At 41.5% G+C, this 22,311-nt stretch overlaps 1 protein-coding gene across 11 annotated transcripts in view; it reads right to left on the reverse strand.

The window, feature by feature from the left end:
• Nucleotides 1-22,311, reverse strand: part of RBFOX1 (RNA binding fox-1 homolog 1) — a 1,842,789-nt gene that overhangs the window by 213,544 nt on the left and 1,606,934 nt on the right. For all 11 annotated transcript variants that reach the window (XM_087912645.1, XM_087912641.1, XM_087912650.1 and 8 more), the window contains one exon: nucleotides 384-626. In XM_087912645.1, coding sequence (XP_087768771.1) covers nucleotides 384-626 — 243 coding nt within the window. The remainder of the gene's footprint in view (nucleotides 1-383; nucleotides 627-22,311) is intronic.

A 22,311-nucleotide genomic window follows, 5' to 3' on the forward strand; every position in this document is an offset into this window, starting at 1 on the left:
CTGGTCCCATCTCTGTATCAAACGCAGTCCTCCCCGTTCTTCCCCACTGTCCAATTCCGCTGCCGTCTGCACAGATTGCCGGCAAAGCACAGCTGCAGAATACAACCAGGTCCCGGTAAAACCTCTGTCTTGCCAAAATGCTTTCTGCTGAAATCTACGCTATTAAAGGAATGATGTAGGAGAGTGGCTGAAAATTTACCTTGAATCAAACCTCAGAGTTGAAATTCATCACATATTTGTTTCCACTCGGAAGGTCAGGCCATCCCACTAGGTTCCTAAATGAACTCCAGGCCCGGGACTGTCTGCTGAGGCTTTGGAAAATGAACAGTACATTTCAAAGGAGGAAGTTTGGAAAAATAAAACAAAAAAAAAAACCTACTTACGGTGGCTGTGCCTGAGACAGTTTGTGCATTTGTGTCACTTGTGTTTGGTTCGGAGTGCGTCTGAGCAGGTGGGTACAGATTTAACGTGTGCTCTGTAACCGTGGTTTGCCCGGAGTAGTCGGGGGTGGGGTGAGGATGGGGGCTGGTGTAGTCTCCTGGGATGCCGTTTTGAGGAGGAGCAAACTGGGCAGAGGCGTAAGGCTGAGCCATTGTTTCAGGGGGTGCAGCCGCTTCCTGATTACCCTGTGAAAACATGAAACAACAGGGGAGAACATTGAGCGGGGTTTGGTTTTGCCAAGATTAATGCCTCTTTGAGGCACTTCATCACATTTCTGTCCAGCTTTCCTTCCTGCTGGGATCTCAGCAGTCACCCATCTTCAGGGAGGAGCTGAGCTGCTGCTGGCTTTACTCACAAATAAGGTTTCCTGGGGAACCACACAACTTTTTTAACTCAGCATCTTTCCTCTTCCTCCACCCAATCCAGCGGTAAAATAAAGCCATTCCAATAAGGTCCCCACAACCATTACTGGGCTGTCCTTGTGAGCAAAATTGTGTTTGTGATAAGAGGTGAGGTTTACAGAATAGCCTGGAGGCAAGTTTGCTGCCAGTTGTATAAGATTGCAACTAATTGCATTTCAAAAGAGTAATTTTGAAATTATCAGTAAAACCTTGAGACTTGTAGTGTGTAACAAACAAAGCAGAGATGTACAAGCTTGACAGAATATTTATGGTGTCCCCCTTTTTTAAAAAAAACAAACGAACAAACTTTTCCATGAAATGAAAGCCAAATAATTTGATTTTCAGGTTTCATTTTTTCTCTCTCTTTGCTTAGTCCAACAAACATTTAGTAATAGCTGAATATTATGAATATACATTATGGAATACTTAAACATCACCAGAAAAACAATAATGCGAAGCTACCAGTGAATGAGGACTCTATAGCAATCATACAAAGTTTGAAAATAAATAAATTGGATTTTTAAAGGTGTATTTAAACCATAAATACTTACAAAGGAACAAGACATCCTGGTTTCCTTCCATACTATTATTTAATCACTATTACTTAGATCAAGGATCTTCAAACTTGGCAAGTTTAAGACTTGTGAAGTTCAACTCCCAGAATTCCTCAGCTAACATGACTGGAGGAAGAATTCTGGGAGTTGAAGTCCACAAGTCTTAAAGCTGTCAAGTTTGAAGACCCCGACTTACATAATAATATAGGAATTCAAGCCCTCCCCTTTATGACACCATGTTTAGTGTGTTTTATACTTTCAACAACTTGTACAAGCTAATCTCCCAAATTATGCCCTGGTACAAATTGACTAAAGTTTCCATCAACACATGTGTTAAAAAGTTTTTTAAAAAATAGAATCTGAATTTATTTTCAAATGGTTCCTAAAGCTGGATGAAAGCAATATTGTCCATTGGGTTTGTGAAGTTTGCCAGGCTCCTTGAACCAATAGCAATTCTTATTACAGGTAGGTAGGTAGGTAGGTAGGTAGGTGGATAGATAGATAGATAGATAGATAGATAGATAGATATGGCTGGATGGATGGCTGGCTGGATGGCTGGATGGATGGATGGCTGGATGGATGGATGGCTGGCTGGATGGATGGATGGATGGATGGAATAATGGGCAGACAGATAATAGATTGGTAGATGGATAGATAGGATGAATGGACTGACAAATGATAGCAAGTTGAATAGATAGATGATAAATGAAAGATAAATGAGAGCATGTGCACCAAGACAAATTCCTTCTGTTTCCAATCACACTTGGCCAATAAAAAAGAAAGAAAGAAAGAAAGAAAGAAAGAAAGAAAGAAAGAAAGAAAGAAAGAAAGGAAGGAAGGAAGGAAGGAAGGAAGGAAGGAAGGAAGGAAGGAAGGAAGGAAGGAAGGAAGGAAGGAAGGAAGGAAGGAAGGATTGACAGATGATAGCAAGCTGAATAGATAGAGAGAGAGAATGGAGAGATACAATGGATAGACAGATGGATGGGTGGATGGACAGATCAATTGACAGATGTTAGCAAGCTGGATGGATAGATGGATCCATCCAATTCATCTATCTGGACAGATGTTATAAAGAAAAACCCAGTGTCTTCTTTATTTATAAAGAACACTTTTGATTCTCACATAAGCTCTCCAGTGGAAAAAAAGCAGATTGAGATAGGAAAAAAGAATTTCAGGTGGACATTATGTTTGAAAGGATATATAGCCTTATGCAGAAATTTAAACCCAGCACAATCTAGTCCCCATGTTTCTTAACGTAACAGCTTGAGAATGTGTAGAAAGCAACTGTCACAATTTCTCAGACAGCATGCTGGTGCAGTGTTTAACCTCTCTATGCAATCTGATGAACCGAGTTGTTAATTTGTTAATAGCAAAGGGTCTACTAGACTTTTTCCAAGTATAAACCAAAAATTTTAAGTACAAGGCACTTTAAAAAATAAAAGCGTTCATTTAAAATACGAGCAGCTTGGGTTTTAAACAAAAAGCAAGTCAGCCCTAAACTTGATGCTAGCAGCAAGCCATATCAAACAAGCCATAATCAAACAGGATCAACCATTTTATTTCCAAAAAGCTTTCTAATTGTGATAATAATAATTTAATATGATTAAACAACAACATCTGCCTACCCAGGTTTTTTGGGGAAGGATTCCATAAGCGAACAAAAATGCCAAATCCAATTGGGTCATTTGGCTGACTGGGCGACCAACTAGAATAATTTATTAATCTTGTATGCTGCCCAACTTTAAATGACTCTCAGTGGCTCAAAACAATCAAACAAAGAAATTACAATAAAACCAATGTTATATTTAGCCACGCAGGACCTGGCTACATTATGTATCATCTGATGCTTTATGCCAGATACTTGGAACTCTGGATAGTATTATTATTCAGTGTAAATCCTGTAATATTCATTAGTATCAATGCAAGCCTAAACTGCCAGTGCAATCCTAAATTGCACTAACAGAGGGATACAATCAAGATCAAGTGAGGTACTAATACCACTCTATAAAGCCTCAGTAAGACCACACCTAAAGTATTGCATCCAATTTTGGTCACACTATAAAAAATAAGACTGTGACTCTAGAAAGAGTGCAGAGAAGAGCAATAAAGATGATTAGGAGACTGGAAGCTAAAACATATGAAGAATGGTTGCAGAAACTGGGTGTAGCTAGTCTAGTGAAGAGAAGGACCAGGGGAGACATGATAGCAGTCTTCCAAGTCAGTCTTCCATGTCAGCTAGTTATGGGTATGTGAATATAGGACCTGTACAAATGAGGAGAAAGGGGTTGAAAATACAAAATATTTCACATTTTATAAAGGATAAAGAATAGAATGGAATGGAATGGAATGGAATGGAATAGAATAGAATAGAATAGAATAGAATAGAATAGAATAGAATAGAATAGAATAGAATAAGAGAGTTGGAAAGGACCTTGGAGGTCTTCTAGTCCACCACCCCCTGCTCAAGCAGGACACCCTATACCATTCCAGACAAGTGGCTGTCCAGTCTCTTCTTAAAAACCTCCAATGATGGAGCACTCAAACCTTCTGAAGGCAAGTCGTTCCATTGATTGATTGTAACTTTGCATTACCATAGATGAGATTCCATTCTATGGGGGATAGAGGGGATGGCCTTGAAGGACAGGAGGAAGTTCTACTACCAAGGCAATCATCAGATAAGCAGGGCTTGAGTCCAGACCAAGAAACTAACCTGAAAAAACATCTCAGACACACCCCTTCTCGAGTTCCACATGAAGAGGAAAAAAAGAAGGGGCAAGCACATTCAGACCTGCAGTAAGCTGTTACTACTATAACTTTACAATACAAGGAGGGTGGACCTTCATGGCATGCTTTTCCTAGTGTGATAGTCTAAATCGGGGGACTCCAACCTTGGCCACTTTAAGCCTTTAAGCTTACTGGCTGGGGCATTCTGGGAGTTGAAGTCCTCCAGGCTTAAAGTGGCCAAGATTGGAGACCCCTGGTCTAAATATAGATAGTCCTTGACTTACAATCAGAACTGAGCCCAAAATTTTTGTTGCCAAGCGAGGCAGTTGTTGAGTTTTGTCCCATTTTTTACAACTTTTCTTGTGACAGCTGTTAAGCTAAACTTCATTGCAGTTGTGACGTTAGTAACCTGGTTGTTAAATGAATCCGGCCTCCCCATTCACAATGCTCAGTAGAAGGTCTCAAAAGGTGATCACAGGACCCCAGGGCACTGCAAATGTCATAAATATGAACCTGTTGCCAAGAGTCATGGGGATCAGTGGTGGGATTCAATTTTTTTTACTACTGGTTCTGTGGGTGTGGCTTGGTGGGCGTGGCTTGGTGGGCGTAGCAGGGGAAGTTTACTGCAAAATCACCATTCCTTCCCCACCCCACTAACCTGCTTTCCAGCTCCGAACTCCTGTTCAGGGCGACCAAAGAAGACCCAGCTGATTAGCTGGGACTCGGGAGGCAGAGAATAGATGGGGTTGGCGGGGCCACTCAGGGATGGTATTTGCCAGTTCTCTGAATTACTCAAAATTTCCACTACTGGTTCTCCAGAAGCTGTCAGATCCTGCTGAATACCACCTCTGATGGGGATGCTTCACATAAGTGTGAACAACAATCATAAATCATTTTTGGCAGTGCCATTGTAACTTCGAACCAGTCCCTAAGTGAATTGTTGTAAATTATGGACTACCTTAGACTTTGAAAACTTAGAATAACTTTACTGTCCCTTTGAATGTACCCAGATCGGCATACATTAAAATGAAATTTCGTCACATACAGCTCTCAAAGGTTCTCCACCTGCATGTGTGAATTCAGAAAGAGAGACAGAGAAAAGAATCCTTGAATTTAAACCTTCCAGCATAATTTATAATAAAGGTTTCGACTTCTGGGAGGCCCCATCTCTGCATCTATAGCTTCATTCTGGCCTGCAAGACAGAGACTAATCTAGTTCATTCATTATCTGTCCAATAAACCCATCCCTGAAAAAAGGGATTAAGTGTTTGGAGAGGTGAGATTTACAGCTGTGCCTAATGCCCGAAATGACTAAATTGTAGGTCTTGCGATGTTAGTTTGGCCCCATCATTGGCTGAACCTCCAGGGGTTGGTATGCTACATATTTTTTTTTAAACGACTGAAATTGAAGATCTGGTGCAAACAGGATGACAGTATTAAAAGAAACTTCAAAAGGCATTTGGTCAAGTAAGAAATTGGCACTGTTCAATTTCATAACAGCGGCAGGATTGTTTCTGGGTTTGGTTGTTGTTGTTGTTTTAAAGAATGGAAGAATGTCTGGGCTAAAGGGAATTTTTTTGGCCTGGAATTTAATGAAATCCACATTTCAACCTCAGAAATATGCCTCATGTGGCAAAGGTATATAAAACCCAGCGTACTACTTTCTGTTTACAAGCCAAATGCAGTGAAATGAAAGCAAGGGAAAGAACAGAGAAAGAAATAATCATTTTGGGTTGCAAGCTTTAGTATATATATATATATATATATTTTATATTTTAAAAAAAATCCTTCAAATCATCATGCTGATTTTCTAAAATGCCACCGTTTCAGATGTTCTGCGCTAAACGCCTCCTGTCTCCAATTTATTATTCTTTTCCCCACCAGCATCCTTCTATCTGTTACACAAAGCTTTTCTAATTAAGAAATGGTGTGAAAAGTGTCAAAACAGAAGTAGCAATCTTGTTATGTTTGCACACAAAACTGAGGGAGATAAAATGTTACTTATGTGAGGCTTAGTGTTAAGCGCACATTTGTTGAATGAGGCGGCATTTATTCATTTCTGGGATTTTGTGTGCGGGGTAAGAGTTTGGAAAAAACACCCCTCCTTTTTCTTCCTGGTGGCTTGGATTCACAAAGTCTACATCATCATCATCATCATCATCCTCATCATCATAGTAATAATATGAAACCATCGATCACATACTGAGCTGTTGCAAGACAATTGCTCAGACTGACTACAAACAACGTCACAACACAGTCGCTCAGATGGTCCCCTGGAACTTGTGTCACAGCTACCATCTTCCTGTAGCAAAGAACTGGTGGGATCATAAGCCTGAGAAAGTGGTCAAAAATGAGCATGCATAACTACCGTGGGACTTCTGAATGCAGACTATCAAAGTTTTGGAACCCAACACCCCAGATATCACGATCGTGGAGAATAAAAAAGTGTGGATCGTTGACATTGCCATACCTGGTGACAGCAGAATCAACGAGAAACAACTTGAAAAAATCACCAGATATCAGGACTTGAGAATCGAACTGCAGAGACTCTGGCATAAACCAGTGCAGGTGGTTCCAGTGGTACTCGGCGCACTGGGTGCTGCTGTACCTAAAGACCTAGGTAAGCACTTAGCAACAATTGGCGCTGACAAAATCACCAGTGGTCAGAGGCAGAAGGCCACCTTACTGGGATCTGCTTACATAATCTGCCGATACATCACATAGTCCTAAACACTTGGGAAGTGATTTGTGATACGAAACCTAGCATAGTTATCTCGTTTGCTGTGTACCCTGTTGTTTTTGTGTATAACAACAACAGCAACAATAATAATCCAGTTTTTATTTTGTTACTGTGCCTTTCTTCATTATATTTTGTTCCTTTGGGTAGGAAGTACTTTGCATTCTTAAGAGAAACACACAATCCATTCTATAGTCAAATGAGCCCAAATGCATTGCTCCCTAGGGGTATAAGGACAAAGGAGAAAGATGCAAAAATCAAGAGGACTCCTGCTTCTCTTCTCCTCGCCCTCCCACCCACCCCCACAATGGGCTTCCTTAGAAGCTCAGTTCTTTTTAACTGCATCAGGGGCAGAATAGAGAGACATAAAAGCATGTATAATCTTTTTTTTTCCCTCTCAGACAAATATACACAGGGATGAAAAATGCTCTAAGATCCAAAAGCAAAGAAGACTGGGTTAATTTGGAAAAGCAAAAAAAGTCCACCACCTTTTAAGCTGTGATATAAATTGTGTTCTTAGCTCACCTTCACTGTTGCTAGGGCAGTGTTTCTCTACCTTAGCAACTTTTAAGATGTGCTGGCCAGGGAATTCTGGGAATTGAAGCCCAGACCTCTTAAAGTTTCTAAGGAAGGTTGAGAAACACTGTGCTAAGGGCTAGATAGATAACAAAAGCAGCTAACTAAATGTATAATTGGAGGAAATGTGATACACAGAAGGTCTATCTAACGTTTGAAGAATCTCTTTTCTGGGAATTTCTAGATCGTATAATAATAAAAGGGTACTTTTGAGACTGAACTGAATGTGTAAGAGAAACGATGCCTTAACAAAATATTTAAAATCTTGAAAATCTTCCCTATTACTGCTCTGTCCCATAATTGGGTAGACCAATTGCCCTAATTTAAAAATAATAATACTTAATCTCTCCCCTGGTATAGCCAACAAAGTGAGGAGAGCCTGTGGCTTAGAGGTTAATACTTTCTACCTAGTATACAAGTAGCTCGGATTCGAATCCCAGAAGGGTATGGCTAGCTGATGAGAGCGAAATAGCTAAAGGTACTAATCATTTCTAGCTGTAGGGGGCAGTGTTCTTCTCCATTACAAAGCCGAAGAGCCCGCGCTGTCCAAAGACGTCTCTGTGATCATGTGGCTGGCATGACTGAACACCGAAGGTGCACGGAACGCCGTTACCTTCCCACCAAAGTGGTCCCTATTTTTCTACTTGCATTTTTACAGGCTTTCGAACTGCTAGGTTGGCAGAAGCTGGGACAAGTAACAGGAGCTCAATCTGTTACGTGGCGCTAAGGATTCGAACCATCAAACTGCCATCCTTTCTGTTCGACAACTCAGCCTCTTAGCCACTGAGCCACTGCCTCCCTTTATTTCTTTGTCAGTAAAAACATAAATTCCCTATTACTGATTAATTTGTACTTTGAGATCAGCCAGAGAGAGAGATAACTTCCTGATGATTGTTGAAAGCTTTGTATAATATGTTGCAATGATTTTTTAAATTGTCTTCATTATTAAATTTGTATGCAAAAAAACCAAAACAAGTTAAGTCAGAGATACAAATGAGAATAAAGATAGTCAGAGGACAAAAACTGGATTGGAATGGGGGAAAAATCCCAGGGGTGACTCAACCATGCTTGTGAAAGGTCTGGTTGAAGAGCCAGGTCTCCAAGCCCCTTCAAAACACCATTAGAGATCACTTAGACCTCAAGGAGAGCATCATTCCAGAGGGAAGATGCTGCTGTTCTGAGAGATATCATTGTTTAATTGAAGGAACCTGAACTGTGCCATATTGAATCAATCAGGCAGATGCTATTGTAGAAAGTTAGCATCCACCCCTCTCCTAGAAGAATGAGAAATATTTTGACAAATATTAAAAAGGCAGAATATTATATTTCCCTGGATGAGAAATGGAGAAACATGCTCTTGGAAAGCAGCCCGCACCTTCGTTAATAGTCCACAGATGTCAGCACTTAAGAGATAAAGAGGTGGGTAGCTTTACTCATAAGCAAAAATTCCCTGCAGCAAGGTCTGAACAAAGGTCAGATTAGCCATCAGCCACAACAGGAATTGCCCAACAAGCCCCTTCATTGCATCACCCTCCAAACTTCAACCAAACTTAGCTCAGACAACCTACAGAGTCATCTATGACCCCTACAACATCCAATAGAATACATGTTCTTGCCCAGGAACAGGAAACTCAAATTCAAAGCCCCCAAAAAGGTATAAAAACCTCTCAGACTCAACTCCATGTGATCAGCTGCACCAGAACCACAACCCATGTGGTCCTGTTCATCAGTAAATGGACCCTCTTTCCAATCAGCCTTCAGCCTCCATTTTGTCTCCAGTGCCTTTCTCCCGGATTGGAATTGAACCGGATGGATATTTCTTCCAACACTACAGATGATAGGTGGTCTCTCAAATAATTCAGCTGGGAAGTTACTGAATGATTGTGAGCAAGGCATTCTGATCTAGCAATTGGTTGCACACAATCTATGTAAAGGCCACAGCTCTAACCATGGCTTCCAACTGCTCCTCAAGGAGGAACTGTAACTCCAGGTGGGCCCCCAAATTGCATATCGGCTCTGCCCGAGGAAGTGCTGCCCCCACCAAGGGTCAAAAAATGACTCCGCACCAGCACCAAGGCTCCAAAACTCAAAGCTATTCCATCTTGCTAAGATTAAGTCAGAGCCTCATTTAGATCCTCCAATCCTTTTATAGGAACTGTTTTCTACAGGCAACACAGAACTTGCAAAATTGCCTCATACGTGGCAGTCATGAGAGATAAATAGATGGAATACATTTAAAGTTCTTCGAACAACTTTCCAAAACTATCTATACCGAAGTAACAATAACAATTCAGTCACTCGATACATACATACATGGCGCTAAGTCAAAACCAGTTTTGGTTTTGCCTTAAATGGATATGGGATGGATGGATAGATGATGGATGGATGGATGGACAGGCAGACAGGGAATCAGGTAGGCAGGCAGGCAGAACAAGCAAGCAGGCAGAGTAAGAAGGACATGCAGCATAAATGACATGAACTAGACCAGGGAGTCTCCAACCTTGGCAACTTTAAGACTTGTGGACTTCAACTCCCAGAATTCCTCAGACAGCAAAGCTCCCAGAATTCCCAGAAAAGCAAAGCTGGCTGAGGAATTCTGGGAGTTGAAGTCCACAAGTCTTAAAGTTGCCAAGGTTGGAGACCCCTGGACTTCCTTAGAACTCTCTTCTGAAACAGGAGCTTCAGCAGATTCAGCCCATATTGTTATGTATGCCAACCTGGTGCCAGTTTTCTCCACAGTTCATTTTGGCTTCTGATGCTTTCAATGTGCCGTGAAATCTAATTTCAAGGATACGAGATGGAAGTGACTTTTGGAATCCCTCCAGTCTAACTGACGTTTGATATGCACGCCAAGATTCCCCCGCTTGCCACAAAAGCTCCCGTGTACATTTCGGTGGTGAGGACAGGGCCCTTGGCTCTTTTTCATAGGCCCAGAATTGACCTTCTTCATGGAGAGGAAAACGAAAGCCTCTGAATTTGAGGAAATCAATACACACACAGGACAAAGCACTATCCTGTGTCAATTTAAAAAGATGTGATCCCGGTTTCCTTGTTGTAATAACTGGAAATGGTTATGGCCTTCTTTCAGTCTATCAAGGGAAATGATCCTCAGCCACATTTTGTGTATATCCTGCAAGTTAAGCTATCTAATCTCTATTTAAAAGACCTTTAGAGGCTCCTGCAGCTTGTCCACAGAAAGATTAAAATTCTAATTAAATCACAGATCTGAAGGGGGGGGGGAAAGGCCGAGATACAAAGAACTCCAGAGAATTCATATTTCTCATCAATCTATTCTATCATGTGCTACCATAGGAATTCAGTATGCGTTTCTTTTTAATGTACAGATGTCTCAAATTCCCTAGGAAGGAGTAAAGGAATATAGATAGAGAAACACCACCAGCTCTGATATTGTGTCAACGTTATAAGACAAACAACCTAGAGATGAAATCTGGGCCTGCCCACAATGTTATACTGTATTCAACAAAACACAGTTAACTTTGCATGGATGCTACTAAAGAGGAACCAGGAATAATCAGTTTGCATCTTAGGGCTGTACTTTCCCTTAAAAAAAAAGGCAGAGGTGATATTCAGCTGGTTCGGACAGGTTCTGGAAAACCGGTAGCGGAAAATTTGAGTAGTTCAGAGAGCTGGCAAATTCCACCTCTGACTGGCCCTGCGAACCCCATCTATTCTCTGCCTCCCATTGAGTCCCAGCTGATGGGCTGGGTCTCCTTTGGTTGCCCTGCAGAGGAGAATGGAGCTGGAAAGCAGGTTAGTGGGGTGGGGAGGGAATGGGATTTTGCAGTAACCTTCCCCTGCCACGCCCACCAAGCCACACCCACCAAGCCTTGTAAACCGGGAGTAATTTTTTTTTAATCCCGCCATTGAAAAAGAGCCCCTTTCAGCTGGTGAAGTGGACATGAAGGAGAATGTGAATGGAGATTCTCAGTCATCCAGGTCATGGTTGCCTCAAAGGTGCTTTTTTTCCCCCCAAAAAGGCAGCTGGACTTTCTTTCTTTCTTTTTTTTTCCTGGAAGATGTTTTGCCTCTCATCCAAGAATCTGGAACTGAAGAAGCTTCTTGGATGAGAACTGAAATATATCCAAAAAACAAGAAAACGAAGAAAGAAAGTCCACTTGTCTCTTAAGAAAACACCTTTGGACAACATGGAGGAGATATATCAGAACAACAGAATAACAGAGTTGGAAGGGTCTTAGAGGTCTTCCAGACAAACTCTCTGATCAAGCAGGAGACCCTATATGATTCCAGACAAATTTTTGTCCAATCTCTTCTTCAAAACCTCCAGTATTGAAACACTCGCAACTCTTCCAGTAATAATTGTTCTCACTGTCAGGAAATTCCTTCTTAGTTGTATATTGCTTCTCTCCTTGATTAGTTTCCATCCATGGTTTCTTCTTCTGCCTTTAGGTGCTTTGGAAGATAAGTTGAGATCTTTCTGGCAGCCTCTCAGACATTGGAACACTCAATCCAGGGTTTTAGATGAGGTGTGTTCGAGTCTTTCCATCAGACTAAAATGGTAGGTTTCTCTTTACAAACCTCCAGTGATGAAGCATTCACAACTTCCGGAAGCAAGCCTTTCTATCGATTAATTGTAATTTAATAATTTTAGGTTGGATCTCTCTTTAGTTGTCTTTCACCCATTACTCCTTGTCCTGCCCTCAGGTGCTTTGGAGAATAGGCTGGCCCCTTCTTCTCTTTGAAAAGCCCCTCAAATATCACATTATTGGAAAGTAAGGGGGTTGAAAAAACTTTATTCAGGGGTTAGGGAGACCTTTTCTTCCTGCAATCCCTTGTGAAAAGTGGCATATCTGAAAGTCCATGAAATATTTTCCTTGCTAGGTGCAACCATCAATTTTGTTTCTCATATTGTTAGTCCTTGCACCCATGTCCTATCTCATGTCAAAATGATTTGCATGCATAACAATGCACAGGACACCCACCAAAGATTGATGAAGGGAAAAAAAATGTTTAATAAAGATCAAACTCCCATTGTGTAGTGGCCGGTACTGTCACTCAAACAAGGATGGGCTGCTGGGGATTCGCAGGGATTCGGGAGAGCCCCTAGCTAAGATTCTGTGCAGTTTGGAGAACCCCCAAATCCGACTCCTGGATGGCCCCGAAAAACAGGCCTCCTGGAAGTTCGGGAAGGCTGGAAATGGACCCGTTTCTGGCTTTCAGAGAACCTCCAGAGTCTGGGGAGGCTGTTTTTGCCCTCCTGGAGGCTTGAGGAATGCCACTGGAGCCTGGGGAGGGCAAAAACTCAGGGGGCCCCCACCGTGGTGCAGGAGGCTGACTAGGCCACGCCCACCATGGCCATGCCCACCCAGAAACCAGGCCGAGAACCCCTTGCTAAAATTTTTGAAGCCCACCCCAGCATGTCCCCCTCCGCCTACCAGAGCAGGAAGGCAGACTGTGTTGTGGGTTTCATCTATTAAGGAATTTCCCCTGATTGAACTTAGAAGAAGGTCCTTCCTTGTAGTGGCTCCCTCCCTCTGGACTATAATTCCCTCTGAAAATAAGGTGCTCCATTCTTTTCTGGAAGGTCCCGAAGACACGATTCTGTCAACAGGCCCGGGGAACCCCAGGATGATTTTGAGCTGATCATCTGGCTTGCATTTATCATCACCTCAGAAGGTGGGGATTTGGGAGTTTATATATTATGGATCTTTAACGGTGCATGCCACCTGAAATCATTGTGAGGCGGGTGGTCATATAAATCTATCAGTTAGATAACTAAATAGCTAAATAACTAAATACATTCATACATATAGACAGACATACAACTATTTTGTAAACATAAACCAGGTGTGATGGGCTTCAAGCAGAGAGCGAGAGAAACAATTTCTGGGCTTCTACATTGGGCTATTCATAAAACCTGCCGTGAACTTGTAGAAGTTGTGTGTTGTCTATCTATGTTTTGTCCTGAGAATGCCAGTGAGGGAACAATTTTAGAGGCCGGGGTAGTCTTTGACTAAAGGCCATCATGGATCTGCCCACTTGAATGGAGGACCGTTGGATAATTACCCCATCTTTATCACTGTGATCTTTGCTGAAAGTAAGGCTTTTAAACCTAATAGCAATAGCTTTGGTATCAGCACCATACCAGAGAAACATAAATTGTGAACCCCTTTCTCGTTTGGATTTCCCAGCCACTGACAGATATACTGAAAAGCAGAACTTAGTTTTTGCTGAGAAGGAAGAAGCAAAAGTTCTGTCTAGCCGTAGATTGGTTTCATCTACACAGCTAAAAATGATACAACTTGTGGTAAACTCCACTTTATTTTCTCATCTGGTAGTCTTAATTGCCCGCTTTAGAACCTTTCTAAACGCTGTTTCCTTTTCTATTTTTTTTTTTAATGCAAATGTACTTCTCAATATTTTACAAGCCACGTATTTCTCCTCTCAGATACAGGACACGTTTCTGCGAATTAAATAGATTTGAACTGACAGTTTGATTTGAACAGTGGAAACAAACTGCACTTTTTTCTCCCCTCCAAATCAATTCAAGGAGTCAAATCAAATTGGAATGATTTCCTGAATGGGAATAAATAAATTGGATTGGATTTTGTCTGATTCACATAGGCCTTTTATCCCTGTTAATCTGGTTAGGCATATTCCTAATTCAGTTTTTGCAAGGAACTTCCAACTATGTGGACTTATACTAGCAGGTGACTTGTGGAATACTGAATCATGGCAGTACCTATGTGATCTGAAATCATTCTGAAGTTCAAGGATTTGGCAATCAAAGAAAAAACAACAACTCTAAAATGAAAAACAGCCCTGTAAGATATTAGAGATGTGTGATATCAGTCTTGGAAGCCATATTTCACTTGGAAGCTTTGAAGCTGCCACATTCAGTGCCTGGGAATTTGGGAAGGGGGATTTAGTAGAGAGGCGGAAATTAGACTCAAAAACATCCTTTCTCAGAGAGTCAAGGACATGTTGCCCTGCACCTGGAGAGGAGTCTCTGGAGGAATGTTTGCCGTTGGGATGAATATTTGATTGGGCCATGTGATAGACTGATGGACCCAGGGGGTGGATCTTTGAATTTCTTTTGGGAAGGGAAAACCCGGAACTCTCAGATTCGGGTTTTCCCAGATGTGCCAATATGACAACTCAAATAAAATGGAACTTGGATAAAATGTTTGTCTCAGAGTTTATTGGTTTGGATGTTGTTAGTTGGAATGCTGACATTAACCTGAATCTTGACATGTGAATTTTCAATGAAAAGATTCTATGAAAAACAATGATTCTATCATCAATTGAGTTCAAATTATAGAATCAAAGTGGATGCACTTTTGATGATGTTTGCATCAGGGTATTTGTGCTTCTATACAAATTGACTCAGCCATCCATATCACATCATTGATTCAAATCAGACCCTAACAGAACTACCTGGGATGAATATTTCATTTATTCATTCAGCCATTAAATCTGTAAGCTGTCAAATCTGATAACTTACAACATTAGAAACACACACCAAAAATGTGTGATGTCATATCTCAAGCCTACAATGCTAAAACACAATTAAAATGTCACATTAAAAAAAAACCATATATATATATATAAGTCAACCAAAACCATTAAGCCATAAATTAAGCCATAAATTATGCACACAATCATTACAATCATAACCACAGCATCTTCCAAAAGAATACACTTTTCACTGTGTTCTAGAAAACCATTACTGAGGAAATTAACGAAGCTTCTAGAAGTTGCCCTATGGTGTCAGTGTGGACAACCAGTGTTATTTTGAGGAGTTTAGTGGCTTATTTTGATTCTTCCTTCATATTAAGAACATTCTAGAAGTTTAGAGCTCATTCTGAGCTGGTCTACTTAGGGTTTTATTTCTTTTTTAATCTTGTTTACTGAATAAATGAGAACAGGGGAATCTTCATGTACAGATAGACCTCGACTAACGACAATGGAGACCGAAATTTCCATTGTTAAGTGAGGCATTTGCTAAGTGAGTTTTGCCCCATTTTACAACCTTTTTTGACACCATTGTTAAGTGAATCACTGCACTTGATAAATTAATCACATGGTTGTTAAGTGAATCTGGCTTCCCCAAGGACTTTGCTTGCAGAAGGACGCAAAAGGGGGGGATCACCTGACATGCCTCCCAGGACACTGCAACTGTCATAAATATGAGTCCATTGCCAAGCATCTGAATTTTGATCACGTGACCATAGGGATGCTGTAATGCAGGAGTTTCAAACTCAGGGCCCACAGGCTGGATCTGGCTAGCGGGGAGCTTAGATCTGGCCAATGGGGCCACCCTGAAAACAGTGAAGGACCGGCCCGTGGTGCCTCTGCCAGCAAAAATGGAGCTCAGGAGGCCCTTGGTGTATACCTGGTGTCAGCTTTGGAAGCCATATTGAGAGCAGATGCTCCCACGCTGCCACATTTGATCCTGGGAAAGTTGGAGGGGGGAATTTCTTGGAGTATATCTCGTTAGACATAATAGCATTCTTTTTCTAATTCAAGGTCGGGTTGTTTTGTGCATAAGTGAGGGGAAGTCTCAAGTTGGGACGGATGGTGATGGGGCCATGTGATGTGATTATGGTTGTGCAGGGGGTGGATTTGTATTTTTTTTACTTATTGTAAGGAAGGCCGGAATTTTCAGATTCAAGATTCCCCCAGTTGTGCCAGTTACTATCCAAATAAAAAAAGGAACCTCTGAGAACCTTTGAGTCTTGGAGTTATTGGGAGGAATGAAGGGTTGCTGGAACATGGACACCTGGGCTCTGTTTTCGGCCACAAGTGTCTCCTGCAGCTCTCTGCCAGTGAAAATGGACCTCCTGGGCTCTGTTTTCACTGGTAAGAAGATCCCCACAGCCATGCCTGGGCCACCACAGGTGCCCCCCAACATGAGTGATGTTGAGATAGCCACACACCCCAGCCCCCCCAGCCCCCAGGGTCAAGCACAACCCTGACACAGCCCTCAATGAAATTGAGTTTGACACCCCTGCTGTAATGGTTGTAAATGTGAAAAACGGTCATAAGTCACAGTTTCCAGGGATGTTGCAACTTTGAACTAAATGAACTGTTGTTAAAACCAGGGCTGCCTGCAGTCTACCCATTTAATACGTCTAGTTCACCATAAACATTCATCTTCCTTTCTCGCGATTTGCTGAAAAAAAAATCTCAGCCACTAGTTCTGCTACATTTGCTGAATAGACAGGATGGTGAATGGAGAATCTCTGCTTTAGTATACAAGAACTTTCTGGCTGGGAGAAGAAAACACACACACACACACACACACACACACACACACACACGCACCGAGAATTTTGAATAGATATTGCCACCCTATGTAGAAATTGATTGCTTGTAGGTATGCAATCAGGAAAAAAAAACGTCTTTAAATATCACAATTGCATTTTATGGCACATCGCTCGTGTCGAATTAAATTTAATCATATTAGGATTTTACATATATATATATATATATATATATATATATATATAAAAGACATATTCAGAAAGTCAGCTATATTCCCTGCCAAGGGGCAAATATGTGAAGGCTTCATTTTTACTTAATCATCTGATGTCTGTATTAAGCAATTTGGATCGGCAGTATATACAACCACAAACCTCTTCTACTGATTGCCTTTTCAATGCATCATGAAAATACATAACCAGGGCCAGATTAAAATGTGGCTGAATGAGATTTTATTCCAGTGTAAGAACATAAGTAAAAGCTGGGCTGGATCAGAGCAAAGAGATGTCTAGTCAGGGATGGGATTCTACCAGTTCGCACCTATTCGCTAGAACCAGTTGTTAACATTCTAAGCAGTTCGGAGAACCGGTTGTTAGAAGTTATTACTGAGCTAATCCTGTAAGGAAGGCAGGAAGGAAACATTCTGGTGTTGCTTACAGAAACTGCCTCTCCATTAACCCTTTTTACATTCTTGGCAGGACTAGACTTCCTGTCTCAGGAAAGTCTCTGGAGTTTTTCTTCCTCCTTTGCTAGTAGTTTGCTTGTGTGGAGTGACCATTCAAAGTTACAATGGCACTGAAAAAAGTGACTTATGACCATTTTCACACTTACAACTGTTGCAGCATCCCCACAGTCATGAGAGGCCAGGCGAGGAGATGCGTGCCACGATGTGAGTGATATCGAGTTGGCCACACCCAGCCAATAACATGACCACCAAGCCACGCCCACCAACTTAGCCATGCCCACAGAACCGGTTTTTAAAAAATTTGAATCCCACCCCTGCATCTCGTCAAACACTGGGACAACATAATGGTAACAAGAAGTTACCATGTAGGCTACAAAGAGCTTGTAATCTCCAATAAATTGCATTGAAATAAGACCAAATTTTATGTCTCACGTTCAAAATTCCTTGAAAACCCCAAAATACATTTTTGTTTCCTCAAGTCAGTCTGTGCATGTGAGTATCAATTCCATTTGTTGGAAGGAATATCCAGGTCCAGTTCCAAGCCAGGAGAAAGGCACTGGAGACAAAATGGAGGCTGGCGGCTAATTGGAAAGACAGTTTAAGGATGAAGCAGAACCACCAAGCACATGGTTCTGGTGCAGCTGACTACATGGAGTTGAGAGTGGGGGTATATGCCAAAGGTAGACGGAATGCTGTTACCTTCCCACCAGTGGTGGGATTAAAAAAAATTACTACCTGTTCTGTGGGCATGGCTTGGTGGGCATGGCAGGGGAAGGATACTGTAAAATCTCTATTCCCTCCCCACTCCTAAGGAAAGGTTACTGCAAAAATCACATTCCCTCCCCAACCCACTAACCTGCTTTCCAGCTCTGTTCTCCTGTTTAGGACAACAAAAGAAGACTCAGCCAAGCAGCTGGGACTCAATGGGAGGCAGAGAATAGATGCGGGCAGGGCCAGCCAAAGGTGTATTACTCAAAATTTCCGCTACTGGTTCTCCAGAACTGGTCAGAACCTGCTGAATACCACCTCTGCTTCCCACCAAAATGGTACCTATTTATCTATTCCTACTTGCATGCTTTTGAGCTGCTTGGTGGGCAAGTATCAGGAGCTCACCCTGTTGCATGGACCCAGGCTGTCAGCTCTCCAGTCTTTAACCACACAGACATCATGCCCACACTCAAGAGAGAATGCCAATCCTAAATTGACCCAATAAATTTTCATGACTATGACTGCAGACAAAACCTGATCCTCATCCACTGCACAGCACTAACTCTCTCTTCAACTGATACATAAAATATGGGGAGAAAAAGTGATTAGGGCTTTATGAGATGGGAACAACAGCTAACTTCCTTTCCTCGCGAGCCAAAACTACTCTTCCTTTCTTGGAAGAAGGAGGCTAATAAACCACCGAGAGAAAAAAGTAAGACATCTCTTAACTATCTCCCCTTCAAAGACAGGCCTGGCTTTGTCATCGACCAGAAAGCCTGGTGGCCTGTTTAAAAACAAAATCAATTTTTTTTTCCTTCTTCTCCTTTTCCCATTACCACATTAACCTACATTAAGAGCAAGATCCCATCTGGTGGCCCATAATATCACTGCCTGGAGATATTAGCACACAATGCAAATGAAGACGTAAAATGGAATTAGGCAATCAATCGCTGTTGGAAGACTGCTGAGCTAGAGATTATAATTCAGTCCAGGTTGACCATTCCTTACTGTTTCCTCATTCCTTATTTCTGCATCCCAGCAGTTTTAATTAAGCAGCCTTTCTGTGGGCTTTATTTATTGCGGCTAGAATTTGACATGTCAAAGACTAGCCTGTCCTATCTGTGAAGCTACAGCTCATCAGAAAAAGGCACAAAAGAGAGCATTTGCTGATAATGGAGGAATTTCGGCAGCCTTTATCCTGCTGGAAGGGATGGGAAGCTAATTTCATGGTGAGGCTCATTAGCCGTTCCACACCTGCCAACTCTTAATACCCCAGGATGTACAATCATGGCAGATAAAAAGAAAGCAAGACCTGGGAATTAAGAAATGATGCGATGAGGTTGTGGTGGCATCTTGCCTACAACCTCCTCCACCTGGGCAGGACAATTGTGCGCACATATGCACACATAGGCACATGGCATCGCCCACTCTGAAGCAGATGCGGCTAATTGTGCCTGAGGTAGACAATTCAAAGAGTGAATTATACTGTTACGATGACTGTATCATAAATATAGGTACCATAAAACTGTACTCGGAAATGCTTCTCTGATATTTTTCTCTGCCGCAGAATAAGTCTCCTTTGTTTTATCCTGTTCTCGGTGTGCTTACGAATTTCCTTTGCATTTCTCTTGGTGTTTTAAGCATTATTAGAGGAAATTCTGGAGAAGGTAGAACACAAAACAAAGAATAATGGAAGAAGAGCTGTTGAGGCCACTTGGATCCTTATCCTTGTCCTCAGGGGTCACCTGAATAGTGCAAAAGGACTATGTTGTAAACAGGAAGATCAACAGAGGGGGAAGGATGCAATACCAGTTATCTCCCATTTCCTAATGACCAGGTGCCTGCAAGGACTATAAATATAAACCCTTCCATTCTCCACTACTCAGTCAGAACTGAAGAAGCTTCTTGGATGAGAAGTGAAACATTTTCAGGAGAAAAAACTAGGGAAGTCCAGTTGCTTTTTGAAAAAGCACTTTGGGGTTCACTGTCTCTTGGATTTCTGGAATGGAGCCCCTCCCTCATGGGAATCCAGACCTCATTCCATCACAAAAACATGTTACAGGCTTATAGAGAAAATATTTATAAGATGTTTTACAGATGGCCTCTTCCACCAGCAAGGCTTTCTAAAATGTTTAAAAATGTATCTCCAAATCGTTGGAAGTGTAAAGATGTACCTGGCACGTTTTTTTCACATGTGGTGGATTTGCAATGCTGCAAAACAATATTGGAGACTTATTCAAACATGGATGGAACAAATGGTGGGTGAGGGTATTCCATTTAAACCGGATTTTTTTCTTCTTGGAATAATATCAGAAAAAATTAAGAAGGAAATAATATATTGCTGAGCTATATATGAGACTGAGCTAGCCGATGGCAGATAGATAGATCACTGAATGATTCTGTGAGAAAAATCAATCTGCCTGCTTTGCCTGATTTTGGGTAAAAGTTGCTCTTTTTTATATATATAAAAAATCAATATTTACATGCATGGTGTGCTGTGAGTTAATTTTATGAGTTTGCTTGCTGGCAAATTTTACGAGTTTGCTTGCAAGCAAATTTTATGTGACAGACTAAGCTAGCCAATGGCAGATAGATATGAATCTGTGATTCTGTGAGCAACTCAATCTGCCTGCCTGCTTTGCCTGATTTTGGGTAAAAGTTGCTCTTTTTTATAAAAAAAAATCAATATTTATATATTTATAATATTTACATATAAGCCATGCCCAGCCAGTCACATGACCACCAAGCCATACCCACAAATTAGGCCACACCCACAGAACTGGTTAGTGGTCCCTGGGATCTAAAATTATGAGTTTGGTGGTCCCTGAGGTCCAAAAGGTTGGCAACCCCTGCTCCAGAAGATTCAGCTGCCCATTACATTCCATGAGTGTGAACTCAGATCCCATTATTAAAGTAAATAAAATTAACTAAAATGTTCATAATTATTCTCAGCATGAAGAGATCTTGCATTGTACTGTCTTCTACCAACTATTGAAGATATGAAATATATTATGAGCAGGTTTGGGTGGTGTAGTGGTTAGAGTGCAGTACTTCAGGCTACTTCTGGTGACTGCCGACTGCCTACAATTCAGCAGTTCGAATCTTACCAGGCTCAAGGTTGACTCAGCCTTCTATCCTTCCAAGGTGGATAAAATGAGGGTCCAGATTGTTGGGGGAAATAGGCTGACTCTGTAAACCACTTAGAAAGGTCTGCAAAGCATTGCAAAGTGGTATATAAGTCTAAGTGTTATTGTCTCTTTTTCACACACACACACATACACACACACACACACACACACACACACAAGCACACACACATGCACACACAAACACATTTATCCTTTAAACTCAGTGACATATTTGGAGACTCGGATTCAACCTTTTTAAAAGCTACCAATTCCAAATCCGAACATTTCACTTTCAGTAAATGCAACTTGAATATATTCCACCTCACTCAATATTCCGATGAAGAAAATGAATCCTACTTAAAATGCCTGAAGTTTTTCCTGGCAATTTACCTAAAACATTGTTGCTTATTTTGCAGGTAAACCAAGGGAGTTCTGAAGCCCCTTTGCTTGCTTGAGTTACGCAAAGAATGGTTTAGGAAAGGCACCTATTTTTCCCGCTGGGAGCCAAAACCTGATCACCCATGTCACACACACCCCTGCCTGCAAATTTGTGACAGAAAATCCTTTCATCAGAGCAGATGCCTCTTCACATTCAATTCAGTAACTGGATAGAAATTAAATCAATTAAAGGTGAAGCGGGGAGCGCAGTCATTTCTCACAAGGGCAAGCTAAGCACAGAAGATCCACATCAAAGCTAGGCATGTGTAGAATGTCTAAACTATCCAGGAAGATAATGCAAAAAAGTTGCATTTTTTTTAAAAAAAGACCCAGCTTTACACTTGTAAATAAAAGCAGAATGGTTCTTCTGCATGAGCAAGGGGCTGGATTAGAAGACGTTCAAGTTTCTATTCTATTCTATTCCCTTCCCTTCTGTTCCATTCCATTACCTTTGGAAGAAGACCCAGGAGGAGAAGGAAAGTGAACTGGAGGAGATAGACAACAACAATGAAGCAGGAGAAAGCAGATATCAAAGTTCTAAAGACTTAAACAAGGTCTCCAAATCTGACTTGCATGTAACCACTGCCATTTTAATAAGGCAAGGGCCAGCTTTGAGTCTCAAGGACTCTCCAAAGCATGAGCTCTGTCCCTGCCATATGGAGAAAAGCTGGAATCC

The sequence above is a fragment of the Pseudonaja textilis genome, chromosome 14 (assembly GCF_049901715.1).
Source record: "Pseudonaja textilis isolate UNSWEBS1 chromosome 14, rPseTex1.2, whole genome shotgun sequence".
Classification (NCBI taxonomy): domain Eukaryota; kingdom Metazoa; phylum Chordata; class Lepidosauria; order Squamata; family Elapidae; genus Pseudonaja; species Pseudonaja textilis.